The sequence below is a fragment of the Panthera onca genome, chromosome X (assembly GCF_046562875.1).
Source record: "Panthera onca isolate mPanOnc1 chromosome X, mPanOnc1 haplotype 2, whole genome shotgun sequence".
Taxonomy (NCBI): Eukaryota; Metazoa; Chordata; class Mammalia; order Carnivora; family Felidae; genus Panthera; species Panthera onca.
This window is the reverse complement of record NC_138357.1, coordinates 21494174-21506334: the sequence shown is the minus strand read 5'-3', so window position 1 is coordinate 21506334 and position 12161 is coordinate 21494174. Positions and strand designations below refer to the sequence as shown.

The window sequence follows — 12161 nt, the reverse complement described above, 5'->3', positions numbered from 1 at the left end:
CGGCAGGGATAATAGAGACCATTTGTAGGACAAGTAGACTAAATGCAGGACAGCAAGGGGCCTCGGTGTGATAGTTGTTGAAAATTTCTGTGTATTTAACTTATTTAAATAAGAAGTAATTGATATGTGGCAAATTTCCCTTGATTTCATAGGTATTATTAAAATAAGGCATTCCAGGACCCCTGAGATTGACAAATCAAAGCCTCTGTAGCGTTGGTGACAAAGATGATTCAGCAGAGGAAGCTAGTATAAAAATAACCCCAACTTCCTGCTCCTGCCACAGCTGGGTGCCTCAGGGGGAAGTCAGTTTTCAGCATGAATGAGCCGCTGTGGGACCCTATTTCTACTTGTCAAGGCAGAAAGTTTAGCATCTTCTTTCAACATACTGGTAGTCCTAAGAAGAAATCGAGATGATTTGCTAAAGGATTAGAGAGCAAGTAATTCAAAACAGAACACCAAACTGATGTATAAAAAGGAATATTTATCTTTTAAAAATACAACTTTGAACACTACTGACATCTCATTTACAAAGTATTTTCCGGAAGTACTCTTCATTGGCTTTGCTTATTCAGTACATTCTTTTACTTTGAACCAAGACACAACGGAGGGCATGCTTGTGTTATTATAAGCACCAACAACAGCACACAAGAAAAGATCATCTCTGCCTCAAAATGCTAGCCCCAAATCTTCATCCTTTCCCTCTTGTTTCCATCAAGCAGGACTTCCTGACCAGTCCATGTGTGCTCTGCCATTGCAATCTGCCGGTAGGCATCATAGAGCTGGGGTGTCCCCAGCGATCGGCACTCCAGGTGGATGGAGCTGAGCCATTTGCCAGAAGCATCACACACCTGGGCTCATTCATTACCAAGAGTTTTCTACTAAGACTCATATCAACTCTTTGCAAACATTCAGCATGAAGTAAACATAATATTTACAGTAGTACACGGTTTGCAATTCAACACGCTGACAGCAGAAGAAAAGGGACCAACAGACTTTGTAAGAAAGCTAGAGGCAAAAGCATATTAAAATAAATCCCTTCTGCTAGTGTGTGTGTGTGTGTGTGTGTGTGTGTGTGTGTACGTGCACATACACATGTGCACGCATGTGTTTTAATTCATAGAAAACTAAACATGCCCTCCTTTAAAAGCAGACTATATACAAGGTGATTCTGAATAGCACATACACATGCCAGTCATACTGGACACTTGCTTTCTACGAATACATCTAGGTTTTTTTTTTAAATCTGAATTATTGGAGAAAATAACTTTGGAACATTTGTCAACTTTTGGTTCACAGTAATTTTGCAAAAAGCCACAAACCATGCTTTGTCTTTTAAAAGGTGAGCCTGGTCAGGTACCTTCTAGAAGATGCTGTGTTATTCATTTACTGGCTTACTGGGGAGTAGAGAGGCAATGTCAGTCATGGCGTGCCTAGTGTACCTCTCATTCCCCTCACCAGTAGCAACAATAATGTGAGGAGGAGTTTTGAAACACAAATCACATACAAATCATCAAAACATTTCAGTCAACAGTGTTTAAAAAAATACCAAACTCTACAGCAGTAGTACAGACACTGAAAACACCCCAAATACGCTTTAGCCACAGGCCTTTTTCAATACTACTAATAAAAAAAGACAACCAATTGACAGAAAGAGAGGAAGTTACAGCACTTGAGGCTTGAGTCCATTTCTTTTTAGGGCCTGTAGCTTGAGGTGCTGCTCTAGGATCCTTATTTTAACTCAAAAGATATTCCAGGAATGAACTGGCAAACTGAAAGCAACTTCCACTTGAAAACCATTGCTAATACAAATCACTTTTTAAGCTTGTCCAACACACATGTATTTGCAGGATCCCAGGTTGTTAGGCAAAGGGATTCAGGTCAGTTTCAAGCCCTCAAAGCCACAGAATTTCCATCTCTTCTCCAGACTGGCTCCAACTCCAGTCATTTCCTGCTTGAAGGTGTGCTGGAGTCGGCTCATGAGACACTCCACGTCACTGGTGCAGATCTGTGGGGCAGAAAGAAGATCTCCATTCAAAAGCAGTTCCACCTTCCAGACAGAGTCCACTGAGGTTTTGTTTTATGCATATCATAACTGCTTTATTTAGGTAATAATTTTCATACGACAGATTCACCAATTTTATGTGTATAGTTTAATGAATTTTAGTAAATTTATATAATTGGGCAACTATCACCACGATTCAATTATAAAACATTCCATTGCCTATAGAAATTTCCTTCATGCCCCTTTGCAGTCCATCATCACTCCCCATCCCTGACTCAGATTTTTTCACTGCAGTTTTGAATTTTTTGGAAATTTTATATATCTGTAATCATACAATATGTATATAGTCTTTTGTGACTAGTTTCTTTCGGTTAGTATGATATTTTTGAGACTTATCACCACTGAGCTTTCTAATGAAAAGAGCTGGTGTCAGTTGTGCAGGGAGGCTTGGGTTTGTAGCCAGCTGAATGACAGCCAGCTGATCAGTGCTGGTGATGCTATGTGCAGGCTTACTGAAGCTGCAAAGCCTTTTGGGAGGGGAGGGAGGCACAGCAGAATTCTTCACACATGCGTTGCTTTACAAAGGAAGAATGACAGAAATAAGGAATTCTCTGTATTCCTACTTCTGTGCATTGTCTCCCTCTCCCCACTTCACATACATGCCCCAATATAAAAACAAAAATGTATGGACCCCTTTAGGACTTGTTTCAGGTGGTCATCTTGACATTAGTAGCAACCTTCCTAACTGTGAACCTTGGGCACTAGGGCTCAGTTGGAGGGTACTAGGGGATCCTGAGAGAAACCCTGAGCTGCTGCCACACTGAATATTCCTGAAGTTGGCGCAAGGGAGCCACCAGTTCTGTTGGCATCACTGCAGGCTCTCTTTGGGAGGTGCTGTCACCTACTCTGGTAGGAAGCTGCTCAGGAGAAAATGGGCCTAAAGTAGGAGTGAGGTCATGCTTTCTTCCCAGTGCTAGGAGTAGACTGTAGCCAGTTAAGTGAAAGAAGCACATTGCAGAGTATGTCATATAGAGCTGACTCTCCATTCCAAACCCATAAATATATAATGTTTATAGATACATACATACAATATAGGTGCAGCATATGCATAGAAAATGGTCTGAGATAAGATATGCTAAACTGTTAACAGTGGTCATCCTTGAGGGGTGGGACTGTTGGTAACTTTCCCTTTCCCTTCACTATATTTCTATGTTGCTTACATTTTTAACGTAATGTGCATGCATTATTTTTTTACATTTTTTTTTAAAAAAGGACCAGATCACTTTTACTGACACATAGTTCAATTTCATACCACTTCAACCTACCACTGGGTCTTGGTACTCACATTCCATCCCTCCCTTTGCTGCCAAATGAGCTATTTAATGGCAGAATGGCACCACTTCCCAGAGATAAATGAGGGGGAGCTCTAGCTAGAACTAAAACAAATGCCATGAACAGGATGCATCAGCATAGCTGGATTCCCAAGTGGGCAAGTGCCTCTGTTAAGGGGACATATGCTTAAATGGCTTAGTATTTTGGACATGCAACTATCAGGAATCTGCATTCCAAAGGCACATCTCCAGAGCACTAGATCCTGTGAAATTGTGAATACAATCCATAAGCAGGATTAACTGAATGCGACTTCTGAAAAAAAAATTTATCATAGTTTATTTATTCGGAGGGGTCAAGCGTCCCCTCCTGCTTCTGTGAGGTGTTCTGGACTTTCTAGGGAACTAACACCCTCGCTCCCCATGCTTTGTGAGGTTCCCCATAGGCATCCAGGGAAGGAAGTGGCCCATGAGATCAGCTATGAGCGGAACTTGAGTCTGCATTGAAGACTTACTGTCCCATCTGTTCTGTTTTTGCCCCTGCCTTGATTGTTTCAACATAGATAATGGCAGTGGTGATGGTGATGACTTGAATAAGACTTTTGGTTCTGGGGGCACCTGGGTGGCTCAGTCGGTTAAGTGCCTGACTTCGGCTCAGGTCATGATCCTCACGTCATGTTCATGAGTTCTAGCTCTGTGTCAGGCTCAGCGCTGATAGCTCAGAGCCTGCTTGGGATTCTCTGTCTTTCCCTCTCTCTCTGCCCCTCCCTCATTCTCTTTCTCTCTCTCAAAAATAAATAAGCATTAAAAAAAAGACTTTCGATTCTGAACATTACCATTAGCTAGTGGTTAATGGCCCAGTGTAAAAGCCTGACTGGTGAGAGATACTGCTTCATTTTCAGCTTATATGTAAATTAAAGAGAGGAGGAAAATTCTTCTAAGATGTATCTTGGAAGTAGGGTGGCCAGTTCATTCAGGTTTTCTCAGTACTTCCTGCTTCTGGCATTGGGAGTCCCAAGTCCTAGGAAACCCCTTGGTCTCAGACAAATGGAAGCGGATAGTCACCCTACTTGCACGAGGGTGATTCTCACTGAATCGCAGTGAGAGAATAGGTGAGGAAAATTTCCTTAGAGCTATTACTAATGACTTCTGCAATAATTTCTGCAGGAAGAAAATACCCTACATCCCCTTGCATGCCCATTTCAGGACCCCACATACCTTATTATCTAGACGGTGCAAGTAGGAACAGATGTATTCAATGCTTGCTCCAAATGGGTGGACATGAAGAAATGTGGAGATGATCCCTATAGCGACAGTACCATGGAAGTTACACTTGAGAATCATATTCTTTGAGATGACAGCTAACTCACATATACCACGTACTATGGACTGGGCAATATTCTACATTATATATATATTACTCATTTAATCTGTACAACAACACACTGCATATGCTGCCTCTCACTACACAATATCACATGTAGAAAAGCTGGCATGTGAGAAGTCACTTCCATCATTCATGATGCCTAAAGACCATTTGAGTTCTACACATCACAATGAATTTGGAATTTTATAATGAATTTAGATTGTGCTGGTTTTTGCAGTTCTTCTGCACAGTCTTTAAATTGGACTTGAGCCTCTTATGCATTAATAATATCTTGCTGTTGTGGCCAAAGTACAAATCAGGTACTTTGGCTGATTCACTTCATGCCTCTCACAAGAGAATTTGCTGATTATATTTGGTTTTATTCTGTGCGTAGCTCTGTAAAGAAAAGCCAAACATTTCACTCACTCAAATGGTCACTAGCATTTTGTTTGTGCTTAGGGCACTAAATCTCTTGAAGTAACACATGTTTTTTTACAGAAGTTTACAGCTTCTGGGAATCTGCACAGTTTCTACTCAGCATAACTATGGGGTGATTGGCAGCTCTCCATACTGCGTTGATTGTTCTGGACATCACATTAATTGTTCTAATACTTCTTTCTCTGGCAACAGGTAGAATATAAATTGTTCAAAGACCTACTATTTCTTTCTTTAATTTTTTTAAATTCCTCTAAATAGACCCAGAATTGAGTTTGTTGAGAACTGACAGGAAATAAAAGCTAAATTTGATTTGGTTTATAGGCTATAACTTGTCTATGCCTTTGAGTGACTGATAAAGAATATCACAAGTTTGAGTTGTAGCTTGAAGTTTAAATCAGTTCTTTGTGAAAATCCTCCAAATATTAGAGGGCAAGGAGGTGGGTTGGGGGATCCAGGAGAAGCTGATGATAGAGTTCAAAATCTGTTTGAAATGGATGCTATTGCTTATAACACTACATTACTCTTAAATGATGAGGTAAATTGAATTGCTATTCCGTGACTCAAACTGAGAAACTTGAATTCTAAAGAAGACAGCCCATGTCCAAAGGAATTCTAGGTGCTACGGCCAAGACAGGCTGTCTGTCAGATGCTGAGGAATAACTCCATAGGTTTCAAAACACTAAGCAGTTTTTGTGAGTTCACACTGAAAAAACCAATTTAAAAAATAGATTTTCCTTTCTGTCAGCCCAAGACTACACTCTTTAAAAAATAAAACAAGAAACACTTATCTTGAGAATCTTCATTTCTACAACTATCCATTCACAGAGGCTTCCTTCTACCCTCAGCTCTTTGACAGGTCTCCCTGTTGCCTAGCCAATTTGTTAAAGAATTCTGAGTTGTAAAATGGAAATAAGTTGTCACTTTTCTTGAGGACTCAATGGCAGATACCCCTGCACATCTTTATTAACATATCAAAGTGTTAAATCTGTCTACAATATCCATTACCAAAGAAGGCAGATAAATCTTTAAGATATGCAGAAGCCAATCAGTGGAGAGAACTCCGGAGGTTGGGGTGGGGCCGCTGTGGGGCTCAGCTTCCTAGAAGGCAGCTGGGATGATCTGTTGACACCCAGTACCCGTCCTTTGGGAATGACTGAATATTTTAGGACCTCAATCTGCTGCTGTTCTCCAAATGGAATACCAAGTCAACAAGCATTTGTGCAGAGTGCTCTAAGTACCAAGTGGTTCTCATTTACTGAGGGCTTCCTATGGGCTGTGAGTGATTCAGATGAATTATTTCATTTAATACTTGCAGCTGCCTGTTGAGATAGGTAATATTATGCCCATTTTGCAGATGGAGGAACTGAAGCTCAGGAAGGAAATGGTAGGGTCAAACAGGAAACCAGGTCTGTGTGATTCCTTGACTGTTTGTTTTCTCCTGCCTCTGTGAATGAATTTTTATATAATGAGAACAATTCTAGCATTTATCTCATCAGAGCCCACCAGTGACCAGCACTCCATAGACAGCCTCCAGAGTCATCTGCCTGTAACCTGGGGGGAAAAAACTTCAGAGAGGCCCACGCTGCCTATGGAGGCTCATCTGGAAACCTCTCTGCCAAAGAAGAGTCTGAACCATAACCCTGAGTGGAATGAGGGGGCCCAGGTATCCTTGCATAGAGATTTAAAAAATCTATGTGTTTCTCCAGCAGACCCCCTCTTGTGCTTACACCCACACATTTGATGTGCCAGCAACCACTGGAGCTTGAGAAGGACTGGGAGCTGCTGTTACCATTTTTATAAAGTCTATTCTTATTCTCCTGTTGTCTGCACTGTTGTGCTTCCTAAATGCTTAGCGTGTATATTCATCTTAGGTAAAACCCTTCCACCCTCCGCCATAGCCAATACATGGGATGTGTGTGTTAGCTTCCTTACCCACTAGCAGTGCTTCACGTTCAGATTTGATAGGACTGCTGTTCAGGGTCTTCTCGAGAGGGTAGTCACTATCTTGGTTTGATGCACAGAGTCTAGAAGCACAGCTTTCCTGCGGGAATAATATGCTTCCTGGGTCAGTTCACCTTACTGGGTAATAGGCTTGGATTCAATTATGCAACAGGGAGCTTCTTAATGTAGTACCTCAAAAGCAATACTGTACAATTTTGATTATTGAATGGAGAGAAAATAGCATTTTTATGCAAAAGCATCAAAGATTATCCAAAACTTCTTAATATGTCTCCAAAACACAGAAAAATTTAGTCATTCATCTTTACCAGGTTTTTTTTTCTGCCTTCAACATTCTTGACTCTAAACAGGCAATCTGGGAGAACCATACCTAAACATTTACTGTCTACTAGATGTCAAACATTGTTAGATATGTATTATCTCCATTCTACAAATGAGGAAAGTGAGGCTGAGGTAAATTAGGTAAGTTGCCCAAGATCACATTTCTAGGAAGTGGTAGAGCTTAGATTTCATGCCAGGCCATCCACTGTTAAAATGACTGTTCTTTTTAATTTTAGGTCCACACTCTGCTAAAGGTAAGCCCCATATCTGAGTGGAGAATCTACAATATAGTTAATCTACTCTCAGATAATCAGCTGTTGGCTTTTGAACTAAAAAGTAGAGATTCTATTTATTATCAGCTCTGTCTTCTCTCTGATAAGGACATTATCAGTTAGGATATTCCTGACTTTACATCAAGAAATGACCACGATCAAAATATTACTCAAGTGGCTTTCTTTGTTGTTGAAAGTTTTCTCCTTCTGAGCATAGCAGGTATGCTTCATAAGAGATACTCAGGTGAAACTCATGACCAACCATTAAACTGAAAAATACTGCCAGACCTTTCCTGGATCTTTCTTTCTCTCTTTGGGCACTGGGAACATCTTTTCTGTATTATAAATGTGAAGGAAGAGCCTTGGGAAGAAGGAATAAAAAAATCACTGCTTTGGGTCTTACTTCTCTTAGAAAAGAAAATGCTGGGGAAATGCTCCTGGGTGGGGCGGATCATGGCTGACTCAAATGCTTTGTCACTTCGTCCCTTCCACAAGCCCTCAGCATGGAGAGGATTCCTTCTGTTTTCTTTAAAGATGACTTCAAAGCTTCTAGGATGTTGCCCCTGAATGAAGTGAATGGTCTATGCTGCAAGACATGTTGTTTAGTGGATTTACAGGCTTCCTGGCAGTAGTCAGAAGGGAAGCTTTTCTTGATGACCTACTCAATCTTTGGCCTTTAGAATCCAATCCAGGCAGTAACCATCATGCCAAGATTGATTTAAAATACTGGCTCACTTCTAAGCCATGGGTTGTACATCTCGTTCTAACCCCCTTAAAACATTAAATGATCCAGTAAGCCATTTCTTAAGTGTGAAAGTTTAACAGATTGGGGTTGATTTAAGATGTAAAGGCATCCTGAGAAGTTTTACACATCCTGAATAGAAATGTAGCCTTACTGAAACCTGACTTCAATTTTATTATAGCTTGCATTTAATAAATTAGAAGGTATATTGGAAGGATGCTTATCATCTTGAATTTTACTGGCAGATTCAAAGAGCTAGCTTTCTGCAGTAAGATAGACAGAAGTCACGCTGTTATACCGCAAACCACTGACAATAACTCATACTGTGGTTTGCTGTCAAGAAACCCAAACAAAACCCAAAGAGATCCCTCCTCACCAGAACTTATTGCCTTCCTTTCAACATGAAATTATTTTTTGCAGTCTGATGTAATGGTACTTTGCTTCCTAACCTAATTGTGTCAGGATGGAATATTTGGTCACAAATCAGCTTCCCAGAGAAGATCGGTTTATAATGAACTGTCATGACTTTCTCTGAAAGCAGCTTTGTTTACTGTAACAGGAAAAAAAACCATTCTGAGTCACATTTTCCTGATTGTCAGTTGGATCTCTTTTCTTCTCCTTTTTAGCTGCCACTTTGTGGTATATTCAAGTTCAGAATGGAAAACAGACTTAGGCATAATACGTTAAGTTTCTTCTACGTCATTTGATCTCTTGCTTCTTTAAATGAAATACTTTACAAAGCAGAAAGTGGCTTACACTAAAGCGCTAAAGATGACCTTACACTAGAAATGCCCTTAATATGTCGTGTCAATCCTAAAGAATGATTCTAAGCATGACATCATTGGCATAGCCTCATGCCTATCTATAGTCTTCTGGTTACGCACTCCATTTTATGCGAGAAGCAAAACAGCTATGTAGCAGCTCCGAAACACTTTAGCAGCTTGAAAAGGATGAGGAAATTCCTGCTACACAGAGAAGTGTTGGCACTTTTCAATTAAATGCTTGATAAATGAATTTCTCTGGGATTGTGCTCGTTTCTTTAATAGCACCCACAAAACTGGAAAGTGAGCTGGTTTTATGGAGTGGAAGAATTAAAAGCATATTGCAAATGGCCTCCAGAAGAAAACACTTTCAATCATTTGTTTCAACTACACCAAGGCTGCCAGTTCTTAATGGCACTCTGGGGGAAGTCACTATGCTGGGCAAACACACCCAGGGCCTGCACACACTGCATCTTCCTGAGCTGAGCACAGGAGATAAAAAGCATGAGCTCTTATGGAACAGTAGCATTGTTGATTTCTGGTTCTTGGTCTAAGCTCCTAATCTCTTCCTTCTGAGACGTTAAAATCAGGTAGTTATGGTCAATGGGCCTTCCTTTTCAGAGGTTAGCTTTGGTTGGATGTCCAGGCATACAGACAGTTAGAGAGAGGTATGGTTGGGAGACACCATCCGTAGACATTAACACCTTAAGTAGACTGGGCACCAGATTCATGCTTGTGACACATTAACTCATCCAGATGTTAGTAGACTCCCTAAGGGGCCCTCATCGGCAGTTCTTATTGCTGCAAAGTCCCATTTTACCCTTCCATGTTGCTACTATCTAGCTTTAGAATATTCTTTGTGTTTACTTTCCACACATTTTCTCCCCTTTTGGTTTTGGTCATTTCATCTGCATCTTCTCATTATTACACTAGATGGAGTGTCTGCAAAGAAATGCCAATGTTCTAGCTGTACTTGTGTTTCTTCCTTTAATGAAATGCTTCATTAAAGGTATTCTCTGTCACGTGGGTTTTCTATGTTGTTATTTGCGTGGTAAGATGAAGCCAGAATGAGGTGTACGCTCTGGTCTTTTCCAAGATGGAAAGACTGAAGAACTGTAGGGATGGACTAATCTTTTTATTAAGTGAAGAGTATATTCTCCAGAATCCTTAGATATGCCAAGGACTCACATCTAAAGGCACAGCCCTTCATTCACGAATTACCCCCAGAGAGGGGGCTTTTAATTCCCATTCAGCCAAGCATTCCACATTGATTCCTACTGCAGTAACTTCCAGGGCATTTTCATTGTCACTGAAAAGGGGGGGAAAGGGTAAGGGAACAGGTTCACATAGAACTGATATACCTTTTCTTTAAGGTTTTCCAACATTTTTTCCACCTGTAGCTTGTCATCTTTGACTTTTTCAAGTTCAGCTTCTTTTCTTTTGTACTCCTCTTGGACTTTGAGTAGATGCTACAAGAAAAACCAAAAACAATCAAGTCTTCAGAAGCCACACTTCATTTAAAAATCCTGGGTGAAGTTAGATAGTAGGATGGCCTGCCTCACTTCCTCCCAGCTCACACAATCATTTCTCCATGCAGATCTAGATACCAAAGGGAAAATCAAGGTACTTTTTACTTAAAGTTATTTTATCTAGCACTTGGGACCTTCCTTTGGATTTGTTCATATTTTAGAAAATGTCTGAGAAACTAATTGATCTAATCACTTAACTTTCCTATTCCAGCCAGGGCTAAGGATACGATGTAGTTAATCCCATGTGGACAGTTTCTTGATTGCTGCATAGAACTTAATGTTGGAAAGCATCCTTTCAAATAGCCATTTTCCAAGCTTAGTTCAATTTCTGTGAGGAAAGTAGTAAAGAACCCACATTTCACAAATGTTTGTTTCCATATCAGTAGGCAAGGAACTGGATTTATCATTGCTAATGATGACAAAAATACTATTTATTTAGCATCTAAAATATGTCACATTGTGGAAAGAGTTTCATATGTGTGACTTCATATGAACCTCAAATAACCCTATGATATAATCCTGAGATTTACAGAAGTTCAGTGCTTTGCCTAAGGCCATTCAGATAGTAAGTGACAGAGTCAAGATTTAAACCCAGGCTGGGACCACCTCACAGTCCATGATCTTAACCACTATGTTAGACTGTACTTCTTTTGGGGATAAGATGAGAGAACTTTGATCTTGTTTACAAGGCTGTTTTCCAATAAAAAGTAATAAAAATGAGTGAAATTAATTTGTCAGGATGTAGAGACCTAATTTTCTCTGAGGCCTCTGAAGTGATGAAATGGAAAAAAAAAAAAAAGAGTTCACCATCTTTAAATTGTATTTAAGTAGCAGAACTGTCCTTATGTGGAATGGTTTCGAAATCAAGGTAAGAGGGAAAAACAACAACAAAAATGTTTCCAAAGTTTTACTTTTCAGAGGCTTGCAAAAGACTGCTGGAAGAACTAAAAGACACAGTACAATGTACATTGTCAAAATTCTTTGAAGTTTAGCTGAGGAGATTCATTTTTTTGTGGAAAGATCTCTGATATATTTTACATGTCCTAATTAAATTCCATAGTGACAATAAAAGGAAGGTAAGCATTACTTCACACATTTTGCTAATAGAAAAGGTGAAATATTAATGTGATATTGCTTGTCACTCAGGAAGACAGTTGTAGCAGAAGTAATAGGAACATGGGACTCTTAGTGCCAGAAGAGACTCCTTGTTCACAATTTGTGATTTCCAACCAGCAATAAGCTTTGCCCTAGATAATTCCAAGGCATACAATTAAAAAAATTATTGCTCCATTTAAATTGTAAGGAAAATGGTCGGTAGTCTGGCAAGATGGAAGAGGATAGTACCTTTACTCAGAAATACTACTCCTTTATTATGATGAGAACAGATGTTGATATCTCTTTAATTGTAGGCTCACTGTAGTGATGGCTACATAAAACATCTAG

General features: G+C 39.9%; 1 protein-coding gene across 10 annotated transcripts in view; it reads right to left on the bottom strand.

Moving 5' to 3' along the window:
• Positions 1-469: 469 nt before the first annotated feature.
• ENOX2 (ecto-NOX disulfide-thiol exchanger 2) overlaps positions 470-12161 on the bottom strand; it is a 273070-nt gene continuing 261378 nt past the window's right edge. For all 10 annotated transcript variants that reach the window (XM_081792317.1, XM_081792318.1, XM_081792320.1 and 7 more), the window contains 4 exons: positions 10551-10658; positions 7067-7175; positions 4549-4634; positions 470-2005 (listed from right to left, as the gene is read on the bottom strand). In XM_081792317.1, the coding sequence (XP_081648443.1) occupies positions 1874-2005; positions 4549-4634; positions 7067-7175; positions 10551-10658 (435 nt within the window). In that variant the 3' untranslated portion in view covers positions 470-1873. The remainder of the gene's footprint in view (positions 2006-4548; positions 4635-7066; positions 7176-10550; positions 10659-12161) is intronic.